This window comes from Pipistrellus kuhlii, unplaced genomic scaffold (genome assembly GCF_014108245.1).
Source record: "Pipistrellus kuhlii isolate mPipKuh1 unplaced genomic scaffold, mPipKuh1.p scaffold_m20_p_4, whole genome shotgun sequence".
NCBI lineage: Eukaryota > Metazoa > Chordata > Mammalia > Chiroptera > Vespertilionidae > Pipistrellus > Pipistrellus kuhlii.
The window spans coordinates 36,966,003-36,991,322 of record NW_023425540.1 but is presented as its reverse complement, the minus strand read 5'-3'; the positions used below and the strand labels follow the sequence as shown (position 1 = coordinate 36,991,322).

Genomic DNA, 25,320 nt, shown 5'->3' with positions numbered 1-25,320 from the left:
CCTTGGTAAATTTATTATCCAATCTGAAAATGAAATTATTGGCTTTTTAAATCATACTTGCAACTATTTTAACAATGGGAAATTTGTACTGCTGCTTAAATGTTTGGAAATTTTAGAATGGTTTCAAAATATTTATGAACTTTTAGAATAACATGGACACTTATATTCTCCCATACATTATAAGTTATTTTTATAATCATAATTAGTATTATCTAGTTTTGAATTTTGTGTCTTCAGATTTTTTAAGATATGCAGTATCTATTACTTCATTGTCTTTAGAGTAGTTCCTTATTACTAAGCATATAAAAAAATTAGTGATTTAAATTGTACAGTGATTTAAGTAGCTAAAGTGCCTGGAGAATAAAATTTCATATAAAATAGACTACCAAGTTTTTTGTTTTTAATGCCATTCTCAATGTTCCTTTTACAGGAATTGTTGTTAGGAAGAAAACGTAGTCTACTAAGTTAAATGAGATAGTTAAGAAGATAAAAGTTCAGTTTCTCATAGTGTTGAGGCTGCATATTTAGCCCACTTTTCCATAATAAAAATATGATTTCATCCCTTGCCTGATTTGTGCTATTTTGGAAATTTAAATTATTGGATATATGTTAATGGTTGTTTGAATATCTGTATATGATGCCTTATATACTAATTTGTTCATAAATTCAAAGTTAAGGAAATAATCTTAAAGTGCTTATGCAGATAATATTTTATATTAAAGCTATCTTCTTTAAAATTGGTGGTTTTTAAAAAAATCATGTTCCTTTATAGAATTTGGCTTAAGGACCACGAAGTATTTATTACCATTCAGATACCATATCTCAGGGAGAAAAATAAACATGTATTAGGAAAAATTGTATTCTATTACAAAAAATTTGTGAGTTATAATAAAGTTACTATATAATTTCTCAAACTAAATATTTTTTATAATATTACAAGATGACTTTCTACCAAAATGTGAATTCATTTATAAGCAAGTTAATTTTAAAAGTCATAGGACAGTTATAATTTATTTAATATTAATTACACTAATATACAGAGATATAAACTAGTATTAAGCTGTTGTTGCCCAATTAAGATGTATTTTAAAAATTAAATTAAGTTGATAATATGACATTTTATTAATTTCTATAAATTGGAAATTTTGAATAGAATATTTTTATATTTAATATAGGGTAAACATATACTTTAGAAGTAAAAACATATCTAATAACATACTTAGAATTTTGAATATTACCTGCCTCTCATTTTGGATTCGAAGTTTTGGTGTTCTATAGAATATGGTTAACTAGATCTTTTAGATACGCTGAAAAAGTGTTCTCTTTTCAAATTAATTTGAGAATTAATGTTATTTAATTATAGAATGTTAATTCTATCCTTCTCCCTTTCTCTGTAAAAAAATCAATAAAATATATTTTTAAAAAATAAAAGTAATATTTAAGCAGTTAAAGACTTTTGGCTTAAGTTTTTTTAAAAAATACTTTATATGCCTTGTAAAATTATGAAAAATAATAATACAAATGCAGTTCATCTAATGCAGTCCCATTTACCTACCATATTTTAGGGTTTTTTTGTTTGTTTTTGCTTTTATTTTTTAGCAGCTATATCACACACACTCTTATCTCATATTGAATTTTCAGACAACTTAATTCTTTTCCCCTGAACTTCTTACAAACCAGGCTTACTTTTATCCAGTACTTCTGTGATTCTTATGTTGACATTTCAAGTTGGGAAAAGGGGTTTTGTTTTAGAATAGGAAAATGGTGAGCTCACTTTCCAACCTGTTTCAGTTAATTGCTGGTGGAATGTTTAAATAGAGTTGTTAAAAAGACAGGGATACAGCCAAGACCGGTTTGGCTCAATGGATAGGTCGGCTTGGGGACTGAAGGGTCCTGGGTTCGATTCCGGTCAAGGGCATGTACCTTGGTTGCGGGCATATCCCCAGTGGGGGGTGCGCAAGAGGCAGCTGATCGATGTCTATCTCTCATCGATGTTTCTAACTCTTTATCTCTCTCCCTTCCTCTCTGTACAAAATCAATAAAAATAGAAAATTAAAATTAAAAAAAAAAGACAGGGATACAAATCTGAACAGTGGATAGAAAGTCAAATGTAAAGAGAAATTTGTGACTTTTAAGTAGTAAATACAACTGCCATGGAGATGAAGTAGCTGTGAGAGGTACTATATTGCTTTCTCTTACAAACTGAAGCAGAAACTATTCACAGAAAGGTTCTTAGCTCTTTTCATTAGTAAACACTTCAATTTCACCAACATCTCAGAACTTTTAAGGGATAGTTTAGAGGGTTAGTGAAATACTTAGTTTTACATTTGTGTTTTGTGAATTATGAATTCCTAAGATTACTGTATTTTCCGGCGTATAAGACGACCCCCTAATTTTACAGTTAAAACATAGGTTTAGGCCTATATTCGCTGTATAAGACTACCCCCCACTTCCGAGGCAACACCAGTTCTTTTTTTAATAGACCGCCTCTCTGACTCTGGCTTTTTACTAGAACACAGTGTACATGTTCTGTACCCGAAGCTATACTGTGTTCTAGTAAAAAGCCTGCTCAGATTGGCCAGAGTCAGAGAGGCGGTCTATTAAAAAAAGAACTGGTGTTGCCTCGGAAGTGGGGGGTAGTCTTATACAGCGAATATAGGCCTAAACCTATGTTTTAACTGTAAAATTAGGGGGTCGTCTTATACGCCGGAAAATACGGAAATCAGTTTGTTAACTTCTAAAGTTCACAATATTACAAAATAACAAAGTGGTATTGATTTTGTATTTGTATCATTGTAGCTATTTACAAAACATATTTGTCTTTCTTATTACAATTAAAGCATATATTTTACATAAGCAGTGAATATAACTTGAACCATTTCCAGTTTAGTGGGTTAATTAATGGGTAGTGGGAGGTAAGGTAACAAACACCATCAGTTAAGCATTTAATTTCTTTCATTTAGGATAGTCAATAAATTAGTAATATGTTGCTTCCAGTAGTGGGAACTGAGTAGCTAGAGGCAGAGTGTGTGAGTAATTGGTTGCTTTTTCACTTTGTATTATATTATGCTATTCAAATTTTAAACTGTGGGATTATTTTACTTTTGGAACAAGTGGAAGAAATTTAAAATTTGAAAATTGCTTTATTTATTTTAAACATGAGATAGTATAATGTTTTAGAAAGTACTGACACTTGAAGTTAGAAGTTATGATTTCAAATCCTGATGTCACCATTTCTTGGCCAGCTGGCTTTAGGTGAGGCATTACCTCTTTGAATTGCAGTCTCCTGTTTGAAAATGGGGATGGATAATAGTTGCCCTGCTTATCTCTCAAGGTAATTGTGAGTTCTTTTAGTAAACATATCTGAGAGGCATACACTCTGACAGATGCTGATAAGAAGACACATTTCCAGTCAGATCATTCAGCTTCAAAGAGTGGAAGTAGACAAAAATTTAACCTATTGTGATAAATTCTGTGGTGCAGATAAATATATTATCAAGTTCCATAGAAAGGATCCACAGTGGCATCTTAGAAAGTGATAAAAATAGGGTTTGTGTGGTCCTTCTGGAATCCAAGGACATTTGAGTTAAGTTTTGAAGAATGAATGGGGTAGGAAAAGAGAATGAAGAGGGAGAGAAGGTATCCCACTCAGACAGCATCTCCAGCCCCATCTCATTTTATGTGTGTATGTAGCACATTTTTATGTGTTTTGTTAAGACAAAATATTGTAGCAGATTCTTCCTTAGTTTGCTGATTCCCAAAATCTTGACTATAATTATTGAAATATAGTAATAGTGAGAAATCATATTTGACTTCATAGTGACCACTAAAGAATTAATACAGAATGACTAAAACCTCCTGAATTTTACCCACATACATTTTACTATATAGACCATAAGCACTAAATCATCAGATTCCTATGTCAATCTTCAGTTCTTCCTCACTAAGGCACTAGTGAGAATTTTTTATTGTGGTGGCTGAGCAATTAGCTTCTAATTTGCAGTCCTCTTGTATTTTCCTAATGAATCAATTTTTCCTCCCTGCATCTTTCTTGGTATTTTTGTTCTAACATTCTTTTTTAAAAAAGTTAGTTCCTCTGTTTCTGGGGTCACGTTACTAAAATTCTTGGTCAAAAGTCTAAAATTCATTCAAATATAGTACTTTACTCTGATTTCTATAGAATACTTTCTACTGATATGTTTAGCAGAAAAAACTTGTTGCCTACTTTACTTGTTAAGTCAAATAGCTTCTCTTCCCAATCTCGAATGCTTTGTTCCTCTTCACTGAGAAAGATATGAATTTTAAATTCATTTGACAAGAAGTTACTAACTTCTAAGTTGTAAGTGAATACACTTTTCCTGGTGCCATAGTGTTTACTTTGTAACACTATTAAACATCTTACCCCCAGACTAGTTTATAGACATTAATATTTACTTTATACTCACTTTTCTGTAAGTGATTGTTTAGGGCAGTGGTTAGCAAACTCATTAGTCACCAGAGCCAAACAAACATCAACAGAACAACGATTGAAATTTCTTTTGAGAGCCGAAAACCGACTTCTACACATGGGCCACGAAGTTTCAATCGCACTGTATGTGTGCGCCTGTACGTAAGTGGTATTTTGTGAACACTCAAGGGGTCAAAGAGCCGCATGTAGCTCTCGAGCCACAGTTTGTTGACCACTGGTTTAGGGGCATTGATATTTTTCTATTTTAATATTTAATATCCAGTATCCTGTGTTGTAGATGTACTTTATAAATTGAAAATGTGATATAGATAGAAGGTTGTATTATTTATTATGGATATTAGCCTTCTAGTAAATACCATGATTATTAAAAACAAAAACAAAATTTTTAAGTTTCACACTAATTTAGTTTTAATGTGAAATAAAGAACCTTTGCACAAAATTTATAGGGAATATTTCTTAATATAGTAGAAACATAAAATTAGGTATTGTATAGCAACTTTTCTCTTTACTTTTTTCATGTTTGTCTATGGGAAGAAAAATATAAAGTCTCTCAGCTTCTAAGGGATTAATTTAGAGTGAATTAGCCCAAAGTAAGAAAGCATTTCTGTATCTGCAGGAAAGTCTTGTACTGTTAATGATTGTCTCTTCAGATGCTTTAAGCTTCAAAGTAATAGAATATATGTGGCTTACGCTATAAGGATGTTTATCCTCTCATACAGTAAGAAATCTGGAGGTAGGATGCTTTCAGAGTTGCTTAATTTAATAATTTAATGCCATTATCAAAGATTCAAGTTCTCTGACATCCAGAGTGACCTGTCCTTTAAGGGCTGGATCTCTTCATGATCCCAAGGGACCTGCCACAAGTAGTAAACGTCATACACAGGTGATAATGTTCAGAGGAGGAAAGATAATTAATTATACCTGCTTATATTGCATTTAGTAAAAATGACAACTTTCTCAGAAGCCTCAGCAGATGACTCTTTTGTAATTTTGGCCAGAATTAGGTCACTTAAATCATGCCCAAACTATCACTTGTCAAAGAGAGTAAGACCATTATGATTGGCCTCTTCCCTTGAAGGACATGGCTTGTTGGATGATCATAATCAAAATTATATTCTGTTGGCAAGTAAGAAGTGCTACTGGTTAGGCAAACAGCAATACCCATTACATTTGAGTGCATTTTAACTTTTTTGTGTGTTCTAATGTCTGAGATTTACTTTAAAAAAGCTTATGATAGTGGCTAAGAGTATAAACTTTGGAATAAAACAGTTCTTTAGCACCTAACAGCTGTGAGAATTTGGATAAGCTCCATGAATTTCAATGTAGTTATAACTAAAATGGAACTCACAGTGGTACCTATTTTATAGGGTTGTTTTGAGGATTAAATGACAGTACATGTAGCATGCTTTGATGTAGTATTTGGCTCGTAATAAATGATCAGTATGTGCTAACTGCTTTGGTTATCATATTTTAATTTTAGCTTATCTTGAATTATTCAAGCTTTTCCCTAAATCTACATATCATGTTCCATGAGATACCAATATTGTAACTCTCTCTTCTTGAGTTGTGTTAGTTGAAGTTCACCACAAGGCTAGTTTATAGAGTGTAGATTATATGATGGCCATTGGAAATGCTAAAATATCAGAAGTCATTCATCCAACCTGACTTCTTTCATCAGTGTTGCTATCTGTCTTCAGCTTAATTTTCATGGGTATTATCATTTTGGCCAAAGTTTGTGAAATATGGTAGCTCATATTTTATTCATTTTGAAATATTGATAAATCCTAGGTCAGTTCTCTTTGAATCTAATGACTCTTAAAAACATTGTGGGGAGGCACTGTGAAATGGGAATAATACTTAAATAGGTGTTAAATAATACTTAAGTAAGTATGAAATGCAATAAAGTATACAAAAATCTGTTCATATTAGATCTTCAAAAAAAGTTTATTCCTTCATCTCTCATACAATAAAAAATCTCAAAAATATTGTTTGTTTCTTCAGAGACATGAGAGTTTGTCATCAGTTATGTCAGTAGAAGAGAACAGTATCAGTCAGTAAAAAGAAAATCGTATTAGGGATTTCCAACCTAGGAATTTAACACAGGAAATTAATCATACCATTGGTGATATAATTTTTATGAAAGGCTGAGGTTTCATTGGCTGACTGGAGTCATCTCAAATTTTTATGAGAAAAAAAATTGGTAGACATTGCTTAGATTAAAAAAATGTTAAAAACAAATTGAATTATTTTAAACAACTAGGGGAAATGTATTTTACTCATAGGTCTATTCTAAAAGTTGAAAATAAATAAATAAATTCTAATTATATATCATTTAAAATATATGATTTAGTACAGGATTACATTTCTTTCTCAGTGATCCTATGCTTCCCAAAGGAGATTATTCTTATAAATAAATGAATTTTCTTTTTAATCAGTTACTTCATATTACAACCAGAACTCTGTGGGTGGGGTGTGCTTTTCCTGGAGTTTCTAAATGTCTTTCATTTTTTATTGAGAGAAAAACACACACACACATGAATGACTTTTCTTTGACCTTCTTACTCATTGTATATGTTCTTTAAAATCTATTCTATTCCTCTTTAAAGATGTTTTTATAAGACTCCTCACTAAGATTCTTATTTAGACTGATTGTTTTCCAGGCCTACAGCACAGTTTTAATCTTGGGATTTCTACATTTCCTTTCATAACAGTTGCATTATGTTGATCATGGTTTCTTTTCTTGATTTTCACCTTCAATTTGTGGGAGTTCATTCTTAAATTTGTCAGAAAGGGGGCATATAGTAGTAAATAAACTTGAATTTTTATCTATCTAAATAAACCTCTGCTGGCCTATGATTTCTTTCATCAGTTATTTATATGACTAATTGTCTTTTTCAGATCTGAACTCACATACCCTCTCTTCAAAGTGGCCTTCTCTGACTTATTTTAAATTTCAAATCCTCTGTTTTACCAGTTCTTCTTCACTGTATTTTATTTTTGTAGCACTTTATCACAATCTCACATGCTATACATTTTACTTATGTATTGTCCTTATTTCCCCACCCAAAAGTCTAATGGAATAGACATGCACTTTTGTTCATGCTATATCCTTGGTACATGAAATCATGCCTGAGACTTAGTGGCCACTTAGTAAATAAGTACTGAGTGAGTTAGTGAATTTTTCCCTCACTACTTAGTTATAAATCTAGGTTATAAATAATTTTCTCTCTGAACTTTCAAGGGATTGCTTTCTTTCTTATCTTCTGGTATCTAGTGTTAGTAACATGAAATGTAATATCAATCTGACTTGTTTTCCTTTTATATATGACCTATTATTCTCTTTTTAAAAGCTTTAATATTCTTAGATCTCTGGAAATTTCCAACAACGTTTCCAACAATGTACAGAACCGTGGGGTGTTTTTTTTTTGTTTGTCTCCCCCCCACTGATTCTATTAGGAAATCCTTTCAATTAATATTGTTGTTCTTTTTCCAGCTCTGGGAAATTTTGTTTTATTTATTATTGATTTTTGAGAGAAAAACATTGGTTGGTTGCCTCCTGTACATGCCGAGCTAGCAAGCTGGGTATATGCCCTGACCAGGAATTGAATCTACCACGTTTTAGTGTATGGGACAATACTCCATTCAACTGAGCCACACTGGCCAGTGATAGGAAATTTTTTTTTTTTTAATCTTCCCTTGCTTTTTTTTTTAATTTATTTTTTTAATATATATTTTATTGATTTTTACAGAGAGGAAGAGAAAGAGATAGTTAGAAACATCCATGAGAGAGAATCATCGATCAGCTGCCTCTTGCACATCCCCTACTGGGAATGTGCCCACAACCAAGGTACATGCCTTTGACTGGAATCGAACCTGGGACTTTAGTCCACAGGCCAATGCTCTATCCACTGAGCCAAACCAGTTTCAGCTTCCCTTGCTTTTTTTCTGTATTCTTATTGGATATCAATAAGAATTGGTTTTATTCTTTTCTCTTGATGTTTCATTTTCCTTATTTTTCTCTTTATAATTTGACATCTCTTTAATGTAAATTTTTATATGCTTATTAATGTTTAAACAGAGAAATCTGGCTTACTGGTTTTTGTTTTTTGTTTTTGTTTTTTTTTTTACTAAAATGAAATACCAAGTAGTAGGGTAAAATAGGATAGATTGATTTAATATTTTGTGTATTACCAACAATAATGAATGACAAAAGTGGCTTATGATAGCAGGAAAAGGAAGTATTCATCAGTAAATGATCACTGATTTACTAGAAAAGAACTTAGTCTTATTTCTCATCAGGCATGATTATTTTAAATATTTTGTAGTAAGAAAATATTACACACTCACAAAATTGATGAGTAGGGATGGGAATGTTCATCACAGTATTTATAATATGGGGCTTTCCTAAATGTCTGATAGGACACCTTAATAAGTTGTTGTATCAATATTATTAAAATGATTTGTAGCCACTAAAAGCTATATTTTCAAAAGAATGTTTAATGACATTGAAAATTATACATTGTCTTATTTATAAATATATGTATATTTGTATTTATATATTAATTTTTACACATACATGTTTAAAGAGAAAGACAAATGAAAAATAATGCTAATACAGGTCCATAATCGCTTCTATGAAACCCTTGAGCCCATGTGTATTTCTGAATTTCAGATTTTTTCAGGTTTTGAAACAGTTACATGAGCATTTACATAATAGCATTTAGAGAAGTACTATAATCAAACATTAATATTTCTGTAGTAAAACCTGTACTATTCACATTTATTTAGTAGGCTACATAAAGTAGCTTCATGTCATTTGAGGACACATTTTGCTGCTAAGTGAGTTTGTGCCAAACTTAATTTAGACTTTTTCTATTTTTTTTTAACTTTTATTTCAGAATTATGTGCATTTTGGATCAGTAGTACTTAATTTGAGCAATGAAATTTTGAATGAATTTTAAGGTTTTATTCATTATAATTTTTATATAGTTCTGTATTTATAGAAACATGTATGTTTGTTACAGAAAACAATATTTTAGTAGCAGATTTTTAAATTGTGACTGTATATACTTAATTGAATTAAATTTTCTTATTAAATCTTAGCCTTCCCTAGAGTAAGGAATAAGGGCCAAATTCATCAGAAGAGACTCATTCATTATTCAGAAAATATTTATCCAGTAATTATATTAGACCAGTGGTCGGCAAACTGTGGCTCTTAAGCCACATGCGGCTCTCGAGCCACGGTTTGCTGCTCTGTTGACTGAGTTTGCCAACCACTGTATTAGACATTTAGACAGACATGAGCAGAGAAGGAAGATTGGCCAGGTACAAAACATCACCAGGTTGAAAAGCCTCCAGTATCTAGCAACCAGCAAAACCGGGAAATACAGATCTCACCCCTAGGTTGACCTTTCCTACCTTTGCATATCACTGGTCATTCAATTTAGACCCTATGATCTTTCGTATCACTAATCATGCGGTCAGGCCCTCCCCTGACTTTTCCTCCTCTGATGTCGCTAGTCATGTGATAGACCCCCTTAGAGGAGGAACAAGGAACCTAGAGAATAGCCCTTAAGACTACCATACAAGCCCTTGCACCACTACCCTCTTAAGCATTAAGCCCTCAAAACAATGAGATTCTGACCCACATCACATATGTAATCTTAGGAACAAAGCCTTGGGTCAGAGACAGAGTTTTGGTCAAATTAGAGATAACATCTAGGCCTTAGTAATGTTTTAGCTCCAGGCCCAGAAAAGCAGCAAGGCCAGCTGAGATGACCAGCTGATCCCGACCTATCAGTAGAGACCCTGAAAGGACACAACTGGAAAAGCTGATGAATATTCTATTTGAGATCTGAGACACCTCCCCTAAGGTCCCTTACCTTTAAGGAGAGGATAAACTCTCAGGACTGAGGACCCCAGTGCAAGTGCTCTTAGCTCGCCAGCTCTAGAACTGCTCATGCCTCTTCCTTCAGGTGTGTCTGTTTGCTTTCTTTCTCCTAAGCTCCAAGGGCTCTTCTTTTGCCTCTGTCACTTTTTCTCCTGAGCTGGCTCAACTTCTTCCATAGCTCACTTCTGCCTCTATAACTTTCTAACTAAACCTTTGCTTATATTTGAGTTTTGACACTGAATTCTTTCTTAGCCAAAACTCAATTACAATATCCTGGTTGTTGAACCAAGGTCCAATCACTGGTAACATTCTGGTGCTGTTTCACCACCAACAGTAATTACTGTTCTAATAAATTAATATTTCAAACCATAATTTAATACCATTTCACACTCTTCTTATTGTCAGAAATTTAATAATTTTTTAATGATCAGAAAACTTTATTTTTAATGAACACATAGCCAAATAGACATAGACTCTGACTATAGCAGACTTTGGTATAGTATATACTTGATAAGAAACTTAATAACTTTTACAATTACAGTTGTTTACAATGATGAAAGGAAGAAATAGGAAATTTTATACATTACAGGTTCAGAATTAATTGATATCACGGAAAGCAATTTTTTTAAAAGATTTTTAAATTGATTTTGAGAGAGAGAGGAAGGAAGAGGGGGAGAGTGAAACGTCAATGTGAGAGAGAAACATTAATTGGCTGCTTCTTGCACACCTCCAACCAGGGATTGAGCCCAAACCTGGGCATGTGCCCTGATGGAATCAAACCAGAGACCTTGCATTGCGTGGGATAATGCCCAACCCACTGAGCCACACTGGCCAGGGCTGTACTTTTATATTAAAATTTATGTAACCAGAATTAGGGGAGGTTGAGCTGTTATGGTTAATCTAATTCTGGTTATCTAAAGGAATAATCAGTAGAACTTTGTATTGCTCTATTCTTTATTGTTTAAAATCTGCCTGATCTATATCAATACCTTTCTTGCTTTTAGTAAATAAATGCTTGTTTGTTTCTATTACTTGTCCGTGAAAGAACCATGTCTAAACTATCTATCCCAGTTTCTCACACAAGGAAGGTCAGGCATCAAATTATGTGTACAGTGAATTTTTGTCAGTTGTTGAAAATAATCTAATATTTCTTTGTTTTGGATTTGGCATGCACTATACTGATTTTTTTTTCTTGTAAGCTGAGCTTTTATATTATGTTCTTTCAAGTAAATGTATAAAAGTTTGGAAAACATTTAAAAGCAAGACAGAAATATTAGTACATAATAATTTTGAGTGTTATTTTTACATTGTAAATACAGTAGTTATAATGGGATATGTTTTTTCATTAAAACTTTAAGAATTGGCCCTGCTAGTATGGCTTGGAGATTGAGCATCCACCTATAAACCAGGAAGTCGCAGTTTGATTTCTGGTCAGGGCACATGCCCAGGTTGTGGGCGTAAACCCCAGTAGGCCGATCAATGATTCTCTCTCTTCATTGAAGTTTCTATTTCTCTTTCCCTCTCCCTTCCTCTCTGAAATCAATAAAAATATATATTTTAAAAATTTAAGAATTGCATGTTTTGACAGATTGCATTTGCTTTAGCTGAGTGTAGATAGGACTTATGGGCATGGAGATCAAACATAAATGGATAAAAAGTTTTTCTTCTTCCTTCTCGCCATCTACACTTTGGTATTTTAAGTGTTTTATATTTATATAGTTTATTTATTTGTTGTGGTCTCTTTGATAGAGTTAATTCTCTGAAAAGTTTTTGGCTTATTTTTAGATTGGCCAAAGAAAAAATGATGTATGAAAAAGAAGCAAAACAACAAGAAGAAAAGATTGAAAAAATGAAAGCTGAAGATAGTGAAAATTATGCCCTTAAAAAGCAGGTAAGTCCTGCCACATCCTCTGTGCTCCCATAATACCTTATTTATTCTAACGATAGCATTTATTAAATATTCATTCTAGGCTAACAAAAATAGAGGCTATAAGGGGAACTTCCTTATATTCCCACCACAAAATCTATCAACCTATCTATTGTACATCTGTACCCATAACACCTTCTTTCGTATTAGAGAGAAATGCATGCCCTAGCCCTGGTTACAGCCATTAGTGACATTGTTATCACTACTTTCCCTCATGTAACCTCGACAGCATTTGGTACAGTAACCACTCTCTCCTTGACACACACTTGTATCTTGGTATCTTTAATAGAATAGTCTCCTGGCTTTCTTTCTATTACACTGCCAATATTCCTCAATTACCGAAACTTTTTCCTCTCTCCCTCCTCATCCACTTATTTATCTACCCCACCTCTACACACACATACACACATTTTATTAAACCTTTAAGATTTCTAAAATCCCTCACTATGTAATCTCCCACCCTCCCATAAATTTAAGTGCCATCTTTATGCCCATTTATTTATTCATTCAACAGATAGTTATTGATTTATACAATTCCAGGTACTCTTTTAGTCATGAAGTTAAAAACAGTAACACAACAAACAAAATTCTCCAAACCCTAGTGCCAATATTTCCCACATTTACATCCCTGGGCCTGACCACCCCAGATATACATATATCAAAAAGCTATATCGCCTCTCTTATTTTCCTCCTCAATTGAAAGTGCTTACTTTCACCCATCCAGATTCCCAAATCAAGAATTTAGTGAGTCCTTTCTTGATACCTCTCTCTCTTTCTAATAACCACATCTAATAAACATCAAGTCCTGTTTTTTATTCCCTCTATTTCTTTTTACTGCCACTCTCCTAGTCCAGTTCACTATCATCTCTTGCTTATACTATTGCAAAAGCCTCCTAGTTGGCATACCTGTATGTCTCTTGACACCCTCTATTCCCTCTACCAAAACACACAGGTTGATCTCTTCAAATTCACTTCTCCTTTAAAATCTAAAGTCCAGTGCATTGAGAATAAAATTCAGATGACACTAGGAAAAAAGAAAGTAGGAACAAATTTATACAGATTAATCTCAACATTTATATTTTAATTCAGCTTTATGAACTCTGGTTTTCACCCTATAAATTACGTTACAAATGGAAGTAGTGCACTCTTAATCCAGACTTAATTTTGTAATCATCATCACTTAAAGTGGATTTTTTTGTAGGTAGTTGCTTTTTGTGGTGCAAAAGGAATGCAGTGGCACCTGAAACATCTTCTTTCCTAAGCTATCCAGGAAGAAAACCTTCTTATTTTCTTTAGCTTCTAGGAGAGCCTTCCTTCCTCTGTGTGTGTACATAGCAGAAGACATTTGTGAGTCAGTTATTCATGAATTGGGGAAGATTTGAAAACATGTAAATATAGTCTGTCCCCAAATATGTTGACCTTGATGAACTAACAGCTCTTCAAATCCTACAAATCTTCAGAAGATTTACATATGGATTATAACCTTTTGATTCTTAAAATAATGATGGTTAAGTGCTTTTTAAATATATACTCCCATATATATTCATGTCATTTTTGTACCTCTCTCATTTTAATGCCTCTATTGTTTTCTCACATTTAAAGAAAAATAACAATAGTATATATAACTCATCTAGATTCTTCTTGGATCAAAGAAATTGGGCTGATTTTCCCAAGTGTGTAACTAGTGGCCTTATTTATATCACCATTAATAGCCCTGGTTTTGCTCAGTGGATAGAATGTCGGCCTATAGGCTCAAGGGTCCCGGGTTCAATTCTGGTCAAGGGCACATGCCTGGGTTGCGGGCTCAATCCCCCGTAGTAGGAATGCAGGAGGATGCCAATCAGTGATTCTCATCATTGATGTTCTATCTCTCCCTCTTCTTTCCTCTCTGAAATCAATAAAAATAAATATATATTTTTTAAATAGCCCTATAGTTAGAATAGGAGTTGTAAGTTACATGGAATGGGGAATAAATGTGTTCCTTTACTAAATTAAATTCTTCAAATAATGTCACATCTGTTTTATTTCATTTGAATTTATATATTGATCATCTTTTAAATAAATTATTGCTTGATATAGGTAAGGATTAACTCTATTGAATCCTGATTCTAATTGTTACTTAAAAATATTGGCCACTTACTGGTTATATCATTCATTACATATTCAGATATACAAGGGAAATTTGTTTGTTCAAAAGTTCTTTTTATACTCATTCATGTTAAACTTCTTCTGTCACAGTGCTCATGGTTTATAACATGATTTTTTGGATTCTTAGTCTACCTAGTACTCAAAAATACCATCCCATATCTATTTACAGAACAATAAATATTTCTGTTTGCTATTGTCAACCTGCAAGGTATACAGTGCCATTTGCAGTTTTGTTTCAGAGTCTCATGAAACCTGTCTTTAGCCCAACCCAAAGCTTTCACAAGCTTTCTCAATTTCCTTTTGCTAGCTTTAGCTATAATGTGGCCAGCCATTCATGTTTTGTATTATATGTAGCTCCAGTTGCATTCCCAGAAGCATTGCTCTATTCTTGATTGCCTAGGACTTTAAGGTCAATAGTAGTCTCTTGTCATTTGCTATACTCCACCTAGAAAATATCAAGGAAGCCAAGTGCTGCATTTTATGTGTTCTGTAGTCTTCTCCCTGTATTTCCTCCTCTTCTGAGTTAAATGCTGTCCGCAGCCACTTCTCACTACCTTGACTCTTCTCTTTCTTGGATCCATTTTGCTCTGGTTTCCCTGAGTCTTCTGAACTGGCCCTGTATTATAACATACATGTATGATGTTGTCAGTAAAACATCTTACCTGAAATTGTTTGTCAAAATTGGTTTTTCCTGAACTAGGCCTAATTTTGGTTCTTTTAAAAATAAGTAACTAGGTAGAATTTTTAGGACTCAAGAGGCAAAAATATCAGTCAGAGTTATTCGACTATGCTTTTCTTTTCTGGCTAAACAATATTACATAACATTCAAATATTGCCCAAATTAATTTTAGCTCTCCAGTTTTCATATACTTCTTTTTCTTCAGCCTTCTCCTCAATCCTCAATTAGGGATAGGTACAGATGATTTGCCTTCAACCAAGGAAGGTATTCTGGTCTTTATTTTTTTTTCTTTTCTTTAAACTTCTCCTAGAACAGAAATGATTGGCTAATAATGACATATCTTTTATTTCACCTGAGACTACTCATTTATTTTCCAGAAGTAATAGTAAAAAGATAAATTGGTACAATATTTCAACTAAGATTTCTCAAAACACTTTGCAATTATTATATACTAGAGGCCCAATAAATGAATTTATGCATGGTGGGGTCTGGCTGGCCTGGCCCCAGTTGGAATGATTCTGGGCTGGGCCTGTCAGGAGGAGACCGCAGGAGGTTGGCCGGCTGGCTCTCCTTCTATTAGGGTAGGAGGGAGGTGATCAGGGTCTCAGCCCATCCTCCTCGCCTCCTCTCAGCCCCCTCACCCCACCCCAGCCCCTGATCTCCTGCCTGCCAGCAGCCCTGCTCCCACTGTTGGCCCCATTCACACCCACTGATGGCACAGAACAATTGGGTCCAGCGCAAGCAGCAGGTGTGAGCAGGGCTGGTGCTGTCAGCAGGTATGAGCCGTGGCTGCTGCCCCAATCGCCCCTCAGGAGCAGGAGAATGTGGCAAAGCTCTCAGGGGCAATTGGGGCCAGCAGCCACCACTTGCACCCGCTGACAGAGCCAAACAATCGGGATTGACACCAGGCACCAGCAGGGGGTGCCAGTGGCAGCTCCAGCACCAGCTGCAGGTGCAAGTGAGGCTGGTGCATGTGGGCAGTGGGTGCGAGGTTGGCTCCAGTGCCGTCAGTGTGGGCGAGCAGCAGTTGTTGGCCCTGATTGCTGCTCAGGAGCAGGGGGAGGTAGAGAAGCACTGAGAGGCAATCAGGACCAGCAGCCGCTGCTCACACCTGCTGATGGCGCTGAGCAATCAGGATCAGCGCTGGGCACCAGCAGTGGGTGTGAACAGGGCCAGAGCCAGCAGCAGGACTGGAGCGCGGGAGCAAAGAATTTTCAGTAAACACCAGAGGCTCGCCCCGATGATAGTAACTGGAGCTCTGCTTTGGTCTGGCGCCACTACTCACCTGCTCAATCATCCCACCACGGCCAGCACCCATCATGTTCTGCATGTGCTCCCTGGTGGTCAGCGCACATCATAGCTACCAGTTGTTTAGTTCCACTGTTCAGTCTATTTGCATATTAGGGAGATAGATAGATAGATAGATAGATAGATAGATAGATAGATAGATAGATAGATAGATAGATAGATAGATAGATAGATGCATGCATAGATACCGGTAGATAGATAACCATTTTACCACCATATAAAAGGAAAGACTTAACCATTGTTCAGTAATCTCTTCACTTATTTACAGTTCAATTTGGCAAACTTAGTGCAGTTACCATTGGTTCCAGAAGCAGTCAGTATACAATATTAAAGTGTCTATAGATTATCATAGGTATAGCCAACCCTGGGTGAGTGATCTGGATCATTAAAGAAGCTAGAAACCTTATCCCAATCAAGTAATTACAAAAGAACTTAACCTTAGCCAGATTGTTTCATAGAACACTTCTTTCTGGAAAACAAAAGAAGGATCTGCGGATTACGGCTTTCTTTTTCCAATTTGTATATGTTTGACTTTAAAAGACATTGATCAGATTTTAGCTCAGAGTTTATTCATTGTTATAATCTGAGCCTTGCTAAGCTTCCCATAATTTTCATTTGATCTGAATAACTTCCACAAAAAAATTGTAGTTTGTTTTAAAAACAAGACAGAAGGACTGCATCCTGTTGCATTCCCTGAGGGTTCCTTGTACCTCCCAATCTGTGTCAAGATCCTGACTTAACTCCAATCTCGTCATAGTCAGCATTAGAATAAACTGGCAGTTTATTCAGATATTTTCAGCAGAGGCACCATTCATTTGAGTGACTTCCTCCCAAAGGGAACACTTCGAAAGGTAATACTCATTTAGCTTAGTAAAGGTGTTTTTAGGGTGTCTTTACTACTATATAATCACACTTTATATACTGTCTTTTAAAATTATTTCTGACAGTTGTAATTCATTGTTATGAGGTAAAGTATATGATTTATGGCCTTGCTAGAAATGTGGTTGGTTTATGGACTCCAAATCATTGTCATCACTTTACTGGAAGCCTTTGGCTCCCTGTGGCATGTTCTTATAGAAGCAGTGTCAAATATTCGTTTTCGTGTTTATGCTCCTATCCTGGATTGGAAGATGGAGACCTTCTCTTTTTCATCTTTGTATCCACTGTACCTGGTGTTCTACAACTATATAGGCTGCTTAATGAATGAATTGGAGCTGGTGTACAGGAAAGACTGAACTTTGTCTTCACATAGGTCAGACTCTCATTTTCATAAACTGTTTGATGATTCTTGCTCTGTAAGAATGGATAAAATAATAATGAGTAGAAGTTATTTTGGATAGCATTGTTTAAAGCTTATTTCAGTGACAACTTACTAAAGCTTTTAAAAAGTTTACAAGTATACATTTTGGCTTATCATATGTTTGACCTAATTCTTTCATTTGTTTCATCTTGTTTAATTTCTATAAACTATTCTCAAGGGAGGTCCATAGGGGAGGAAATATGAATGGCTTACCTAATGAAATGTGCCAGCCACTGATTTTTTTCACATGTATTCAAACTAACCAGCTAAAAATAATTTAGTGACAGCAATTAAATATCTAAGCATTTTATGCTTAGTTGTGAAGTAAAGTAACAATTCTACATTTGAAAATTTTAACCTGTGCTTTATTAGTAAAAGAATTACAAGTTCAGCAACAAATTTTCCCTGAGAAAATGTGGGCAGAGCATCTGTGTATATTATAATTCTGAATTTTTTTTCAGTGTGAGCTATGACAGAACTGTTGGTTGGGGAAAGGAAGGAGGGGACTGGGACTTCTTAAAGTTTCTGTTAAATATAGTATGATTACCATTACATTTTCTTTTTTATTTTATATGAGTTAGGTAATAAAGCTTCTTCCTTTTTTGTTGTTGTTGCTCTACAGCAGCGGTTCTCAACCTGTTAAGACCATCGGAAAACATAGATATTTACATTATGATTCATTAACAATAGCAAAATTACAGTTATAAGTAGCACTGAAAATAATTTTATGGTTGGGGGTCACCACAACATTAGGAACTGTATTAAAGGGCTGTGGCATTAGAAAGGTTGAGAACCACTGCCCTAAACACTGAGAAACACCAACCAGGGCCAACCATGAATTTTTGGAAATAAATACTTAAAAGATCTGTGTCTCTTTCTGAGAATAGTTTAAGGAAATGTAGTTTCTTCCCCACTTTAGGTAAAAAACTTACTTGAGGTCCAACATCTGAAACTAACTTATTTACCCTCTTATTGATTGGTTTTCCCAGTCATTGATTTGATTTTTTTTTATTTATGATTTTACATATTACTATCCAGATTTGAATGATTTGAAGTCCAGAAATATCTGCTGGAATACATATTCCTGTGTTTAGTTCTGTAGTGTCTGTCTTCAGGAGGAATAGGCAGAAGTTCAGGTTCAGAGGGGTGCCAGGTTGGTAATTTGGCTCAAACTACATGGGGAGAATAATCTGTCTCCTAAAATGAAGCACAAGGATAAGTAATAACTTTTTATGCATGATAAGCATCAAAAATATGAACCTGCTGGTCTTTGCTTTTCATTTTTCTTTACCTCTGTCTTTCAGTGAGAACCTCCTGCAGTGTGCACACAATGTGATCAATAACTCAATAACTTTTTTCATGCAGTAATTATCTCCATGTGATATTATCTGAACACTGTTTTTCTTTATTACTCAAAAGATGCAGGAGATATTTATATAACCAGCTGATCCCATTTTGGATAAAGGTGCTTCATGACAGCAGGAGAAATAGTTTATTTTAAATAGCCTTTTAAAATACATGTCCTATGGAAAGCTTTTCTAGTTAATTTTCACTTAGCACAAAAAAGTGATTACCAAAAAGGTTTAGATCTATAACTTGTATTTTATATCTTTTACAGTAATAAACTTCTAATTTCTAACTTCTAATAAACACAATTTAAATTAAAATATAGAACTGTTTTACATATCCATAATTTTTTACTGATTCCTCTAAACCACTTTAGACATTTACAGAGGTGTTAGCTAAACACTTATGTTCTATTATTTCTGCATGTCTCACAGATATTCTTATTATAGGCAGAGATCCTGCAAGAGTCCCGGATGATGATCCCAGATTGCCAGCGCAGATTGGAAGCTGCATATACTGATCTTCTGCAGATATTAGTAAGTAAAGACTTCTCCGTCTTTTGTTTAAAAATTTTTTCAATCTAATATATAAAAGGCCAATATGTTAAATATTTTTACACTGAAAACTAGCTGATGACATATTTTGTTCACTTACCCTGTGTACCAGTATATTTTAAAATAATTTATAGAGTGTAAATTGTGTTTAAGTTATGCCTCCAGTAAAAGTACTATGTATAGTATGTTTATTCTGCTTATTTAAATAAATATATTTGACTTAATTTGTTAGGTATTCATGGTACTAATAATGTACCCCAGCATCTTGAATTATTTGGTTTGGATACATGAATATCTTTTTTTGCACATTGTTTGAAATTTTCGAAGATCCAAATGTTTCAAATTAATTTGGACCATAATAAAAAGGATCTGGAATTCTTTCAGATTGAAACCTTAATTAATTTAAGTGGAAAAAAACTCCTATAATGTAGACAGTCCTCTCATACTAACTTGGAGGTGGATAACACTATTAAACTTGCTTTATAAATGTCTTATGATACAGTGGCAGAGTCATTTTATAAACAATTCTAAGAATAATTAGGTCATCTTATTTCCTTCCTGAGATTAAAGTATAATACTACATATAAGCCAGTTGTTACTATTGTTTGGTGATAATTTGATGAATTCTAACATTTAATAATCTCATTTTATATTTATATTTCTTGAACTAATATTCATTACTAGCTACACAGCTGACTCTTGACTCATAGTTGTTCTCTGTATAACAAAAATTATCTGAGGCTTTTTCAGAATGACCATATGTATTCTTTGAAAGAATGAGATTTGTTTTCTCACCAAATAGTATTAGGACTAAATCTGTAGAAAGAGAGAGAAATGTTCACATTTTACTTTAGTTTTGACATAGAGCATATTTACCTGTAGGAACTTTTTAAAGGCAGGATAACTTTCCTTAACAGCCAAAAATGAATCTAAGATTTTTAAATAAAAGTAGGTGAAAGCAGGAAATAATTACTCTATTAAAATACACCCAGAGACAGAAGAACCATCTGTATTTTCTAACAATTTAAATGACTTTTTTTCTCTCATGAATCTAGTAGCTGAGAAAGTAATAGAAAGTATTGAAAAATACATTGTTTTGTCTTTGGATGATGTATTTGTGGATGTATTCAACGATATCTTTACCCTCAAAGAGTTTATATTTACTGAGAGAAAACAAAGACATGTTTAGATATAATATAGAGGTTTAAGGAATTCTATGCTTTACTAGTAGTCTGAATTAAGAAATTTTTACTTCTTTTGCTTTTTTTATATTAATTAAACACACACTTTACTCCCTCTGCTCTGTAACTTGTATAGCTTTATCTTTTATTGACCTGACATGAATTACTGACCATAGCTTTATTTATTTATTAAAAACCTAGCAAAATTTCCTAAGCACAATAACTTATGTAGTATTATTTCATTTATTTTTTACCAGTAAAGGTTTTCTGTATAAAATATTAAGGAAAATTTTAGTCTTTATATATCAGAAAAGAAAAGATGTTAGTATTTTGTTTCCTTGTAGTAGGGCATATAATTCTCATTAATAAGCAGGCATTTCAGTTTTCTAATTCAAAGATTGTACTTAACTCTAGTGTATCACCAGTAGTCTTTGTCACTGTGAGTAGTTAGTTGAAGGGTTATTTTGTTTTAAATTTTATTGTATATGTAACATGTTAATAAATCATCATTTTTAACTTTTAGTCTTAGTAATAATAATCCTTTTTGCATTGTGATGTGTTAACAAAGTAAGAATAAATTTTTAAATTTTTTCTTAAATTTTTATTCACTTAATGTCAATAGCTTTACATGTTTTTCACTTATCATATGAGAATACACAGTGAGGCCAAACCAAACCTATTTCCATTGTTACCTGTAAGAAAAGCTTGGGATCCTTTTTCTTTTAATTTTCGAGCTGTTTACATTGATGGTTTATAATATTTGAGTGAAAATAAAGTACTAAAGTTTTAAAACGATAAACTTCCTTTCATTATATTTCATTTCAGGAGAATGAAAAAGAATTGGAAGAAGCTGAGGAATATAAAGAAGCACGTTTAGTACTGGATTCAGTGAAGTTAGAGGTCTGAAGCTTTTTTGTACAGAGTGCTTTTTTGCAATTAATCCTAGATTCATTCCACAATTTATTAATTTTAACCACTGCTGTGTGTTCAAGTAGGATCAGAATGTGATTCTTTTTATGCAGTTACATATATTTTTCTTTGCCTAATTTAATGTGTCAAATAAATGAATTCGCCTAATAAAATTGTTTATTTTATACTTTTTTACAAAATATTTTAATTAACCTTTCATTATTAAATCACAGACTTTTTGACACAATCAAAATCTGTTTGGTTGCTTCATAAGCATGGCTTGAGTTAAAAAACAGGTATCGGTACCATTTTATTGTTTTAGAGAAAAATCCAAAACAATTTTGGGGGGGAATTTTATTATTTTTATTCACTGTTGTACCGATTAACAATGCCTAGCATAGGGGAAAGAAGTAAAAATAACACATATTTGAAAAATAAATAATACATATTTGGTGAATAAATGCATGAACTAACATCAGTATTGAGTCCTGATTTTTTTCCACATAAAAATCTAAATTTTAACAGTTTATTCTGAATTGGGTTTATCTCCCTAATAAGAAAAGAAAAAACCTGTCTATGGATGAGGCCTCACATATTTATGCCTTCAAAGCCTAACAGTTTCATTATTATAAACTAATGGGAAACATTTAAATTTTTTCCAGAAAGATAAATTTACACAGAAAACACCAACCATTCAAATAAGATTCCTATGAACAATAAAGAATTGAATTGTATTTTAAAGAAATAATAATTATTGCCCATTGGTTTTCTGAGAAATGTTTAATGGCTCTTCGAGGTGGGAGAGGAACCTCTCAGTTGTAGCTTTTGCTGATTTTTTGTGTCTAAATTCCATCCTGTGAGTGATTTTAAGCTACTAACGTGACATCTCTGAACACAGAGTTGGGAAGATAGGAGCCAACTCCAAAATACACTGGCCATAGCTAAACCTGGATTGTTTTTGATTAATTGGAAAAGGGCATTGCTTTATCACAAGGTTGTTTTTTGTTTTTGTTTTCAGTACAATTATAAGCCCATTACCTAACCATTAGAGTTTATTTTCTAAAAATATATGACAACACATTTAGTTTACTTCTATTTTTAGAAAATGTGTATGAGCTTATATCACAAGCCTAACATGAGCAGCTATCTAATGAACCAAAATAGTAATAATAGCACATAAACTTTAATAATTTAAAAAATAACAAACTTGAATTTTTGCAACTATAAAATACATAATTATACTATGGTTGGTCTGATTTGGGAAGTTGCAAATGATCACTAGAAATCAAAACATGTATTGGATATGTTAAAAAGATTAGAAAAGGAGAAAATAATACTGTTCTTTCCTAGGGTTATTTATAAAGGCTATTCTTGTTTTAAAACACAGAATGTAACATTTTTAAAATCTTTTTATGTGCAGAAAATTACTTTATCAGAGAGTAACATACATGAGAAGCATTTCTAAATTGATGTCATCATCTTAAAACATATTATATGCTATTTTAAAAGTACTTGAGTAGGGGCTAAGAGTGAGGAAATAAAAATTATAATTACATTATAAAATTTTATACTGAGGTTCAATATTAGAGATTTTAGTACCAGGAGACTTAAAAATATTTTGTAAATGGAATTATTAATCAGGACAAGTTGGCTTTTACTTTTTTTATTTTTTATTTTTGGTATACTTAGTTATCCAAATATGATATCATTTAAAGAAAGCATTTGAGGTGTTTTTGAATAAAATGTAAAACATTTCATTTCAATCTTTTGCTAAATATATAAATACTAGAGGCCTGGTGTGTGAAATTTTGCACAGGTGGGGTCCTTGGGCCTGGCCTGTGATCAGGGGCCAAGCCCCCTTCCTGCTGGCTGCCAGCTGGGGCCTACTGGATGGAGGGAAGGACAATGGGAGTTTGGCTGGCCATGGGGAGGGACTAGGAAAGGTTAGCTAGCCACAGGAGGTTGGCTGTGGGAGCACACTGACCACCAGGGGGCAGCTCCTGCATTGAGCATCTGCCCGCTGGTGGTCAGTGTGCATCATAGTGAGCAGTCATTCTGGTCATTGTGGTCGTTCTGGTGTTCTGGTCACTTAGGCTTTTATATATATAGATTGTACATATTCATACATACAAATGGTTTCCTGACCAACCAATTAAAGCTTTAAGAGAACATAACATTAGATACAGATATAAATATCCCTAAAAATAAGAGAAAAATAATATTGAAAGAAGTTTTATAGCCAGGACCTGAAACTTGTTTATGGGAAAAATTATTGTCTTGCCAAAAAGAAAGGTAAATTTTTAAAAATGTGTGTGTGTGTGTGTGTGTGTGTGTCTTTAGACAATTCCTATCACAACTATAGATTTTATACTGGATCTCTCTTTAGGTACTGATGAGAAGCAGCAAAAAGCTTACCATTCTGTGAAGGATTATTCCTGGGAATTTCTGACACATTCTGCTTACATTTTTATGGCCAAGAGGCACATTAAATTAAGAACAGTTGTAAGTAATTCAGCATTAACTTGTTTTTAAGCTTTTATTAAAACCTACATCTGAGTAACAATAGGTAGAAATTTCCAAAAGTAATGTTGCCTTTTCTCCCTGCTGTCAACACCTGACCCCCAACCAACATATAACAGTTACTAAAAAATATTTGTAGAATAAGTGAAAAGCAAGACTATCTCTAACTTCTGGAGTGAGAGAAAGAATGCTATTAAGGATTCAACCACATCCCAAACATCACACAGAGCTTTTCAAACTGTTTAGATCACAAACCTCACTAAGAAACATTTTCCATTGTGACCCACTATATACATATGGGGTCTATATATACATAAAACAGAGTATCTTAATATGTACAATTTCTCAGATGTTTTTTATCCTGTTCCTTTTTTTAAATAGTGATCATGACCACCTGCTGTTGGGTTGTGAAAAACACTACCCTGATAAAATAATATAAAAAGATTATTTTTATAAAAATTCTCTCCATCTATAAAACTTCTAAAGTGTCAGAGCAGTTGTGTAAGTGAATGTGCACAAAGTTATACACATTGTTGGTATTTAGTGTCGTGGTAAAGTATAATCAGTTAACATTTGTTAGGTGTCCTTAGTCCTTGCACAGATAACACAGTGGCTTCTGTAGAACAGATAGGCAAAACAAAGACATACAAATGATAGAACCAAGTAGTAAGCCAAACTTTTCCCTGTAGTTTTCTGTACAACAAAGGGCACGTTATTTCTAAGAAAGTTTATAGATAAATAAATAGAAATATAATGTGTGGAATGTGTAAAGTCACCAAATCTAAACTAGTTTTAATGCTATTAGGTTCTAGAATTTCACTTGGACATTCTTGACTAAAGGGGATTCAGTTCTAGTAAATCAAAGTACTTCCCCAAAGGTTTGGACAGCAGCTTTCTGTCTGGGCTTTTAGGACATTTGCATTCTGGTGAGGTATAACATCCTAAGAACAAGGTTATCCATCCTTATTCCTATTTTGTTCCAGGTGATAAGTATGAAAAAGTCCCTTGGAAAGAAATGGGATGAGTAATGAAAGATAGTTAAAACATTATATCATAACTAGAGGCCCAGTGCATGAAATCCCTGGGGAT

The 25,320-nt window shown here is 33.5% G+C and overlaps 1 protein-coding gene across 3 annotated transcripts in view; it reads left to right on the top strand.

Annotated features, from left to right (window-relative positions):
- TBCA (tubulin folding cofactor A) overlaps positions 1–24,210 on the top strand; it is a 56,699-nt gene extending 32,489 nt beyond the window's left edge. The window contains exons 2-5 of one of the 3 annotated variants that reach the window (XM_036410079.2): positions 12,144–12,249; positions 19,517–19,603; positions 21,628–21,702; positions 24,098–24,210. In XM_036410079.2, the coding sequence (XP_036265972.2) occupies positions 12,144–12,249; positions 19,517–19,603; positions 21,628–21,702; positions 24,098–24,136 (307 nt within the window). In that variant the 3' untranslated portion in view covers positions 24,137–24,210. Of the gene's footprint in view, positions 1–12,143; positions 12,250–19,516; positions 19,604–21,627; positions 21,703–24,073 lie in introns of all 3 variants that reach the window. The other 2 variants (XM_045571649.1, XM_045571650.1) reach the window with 2 other exon arrangements.
- Positions 24,211–25,320: the final 1,110 nt, after the last annotated feature.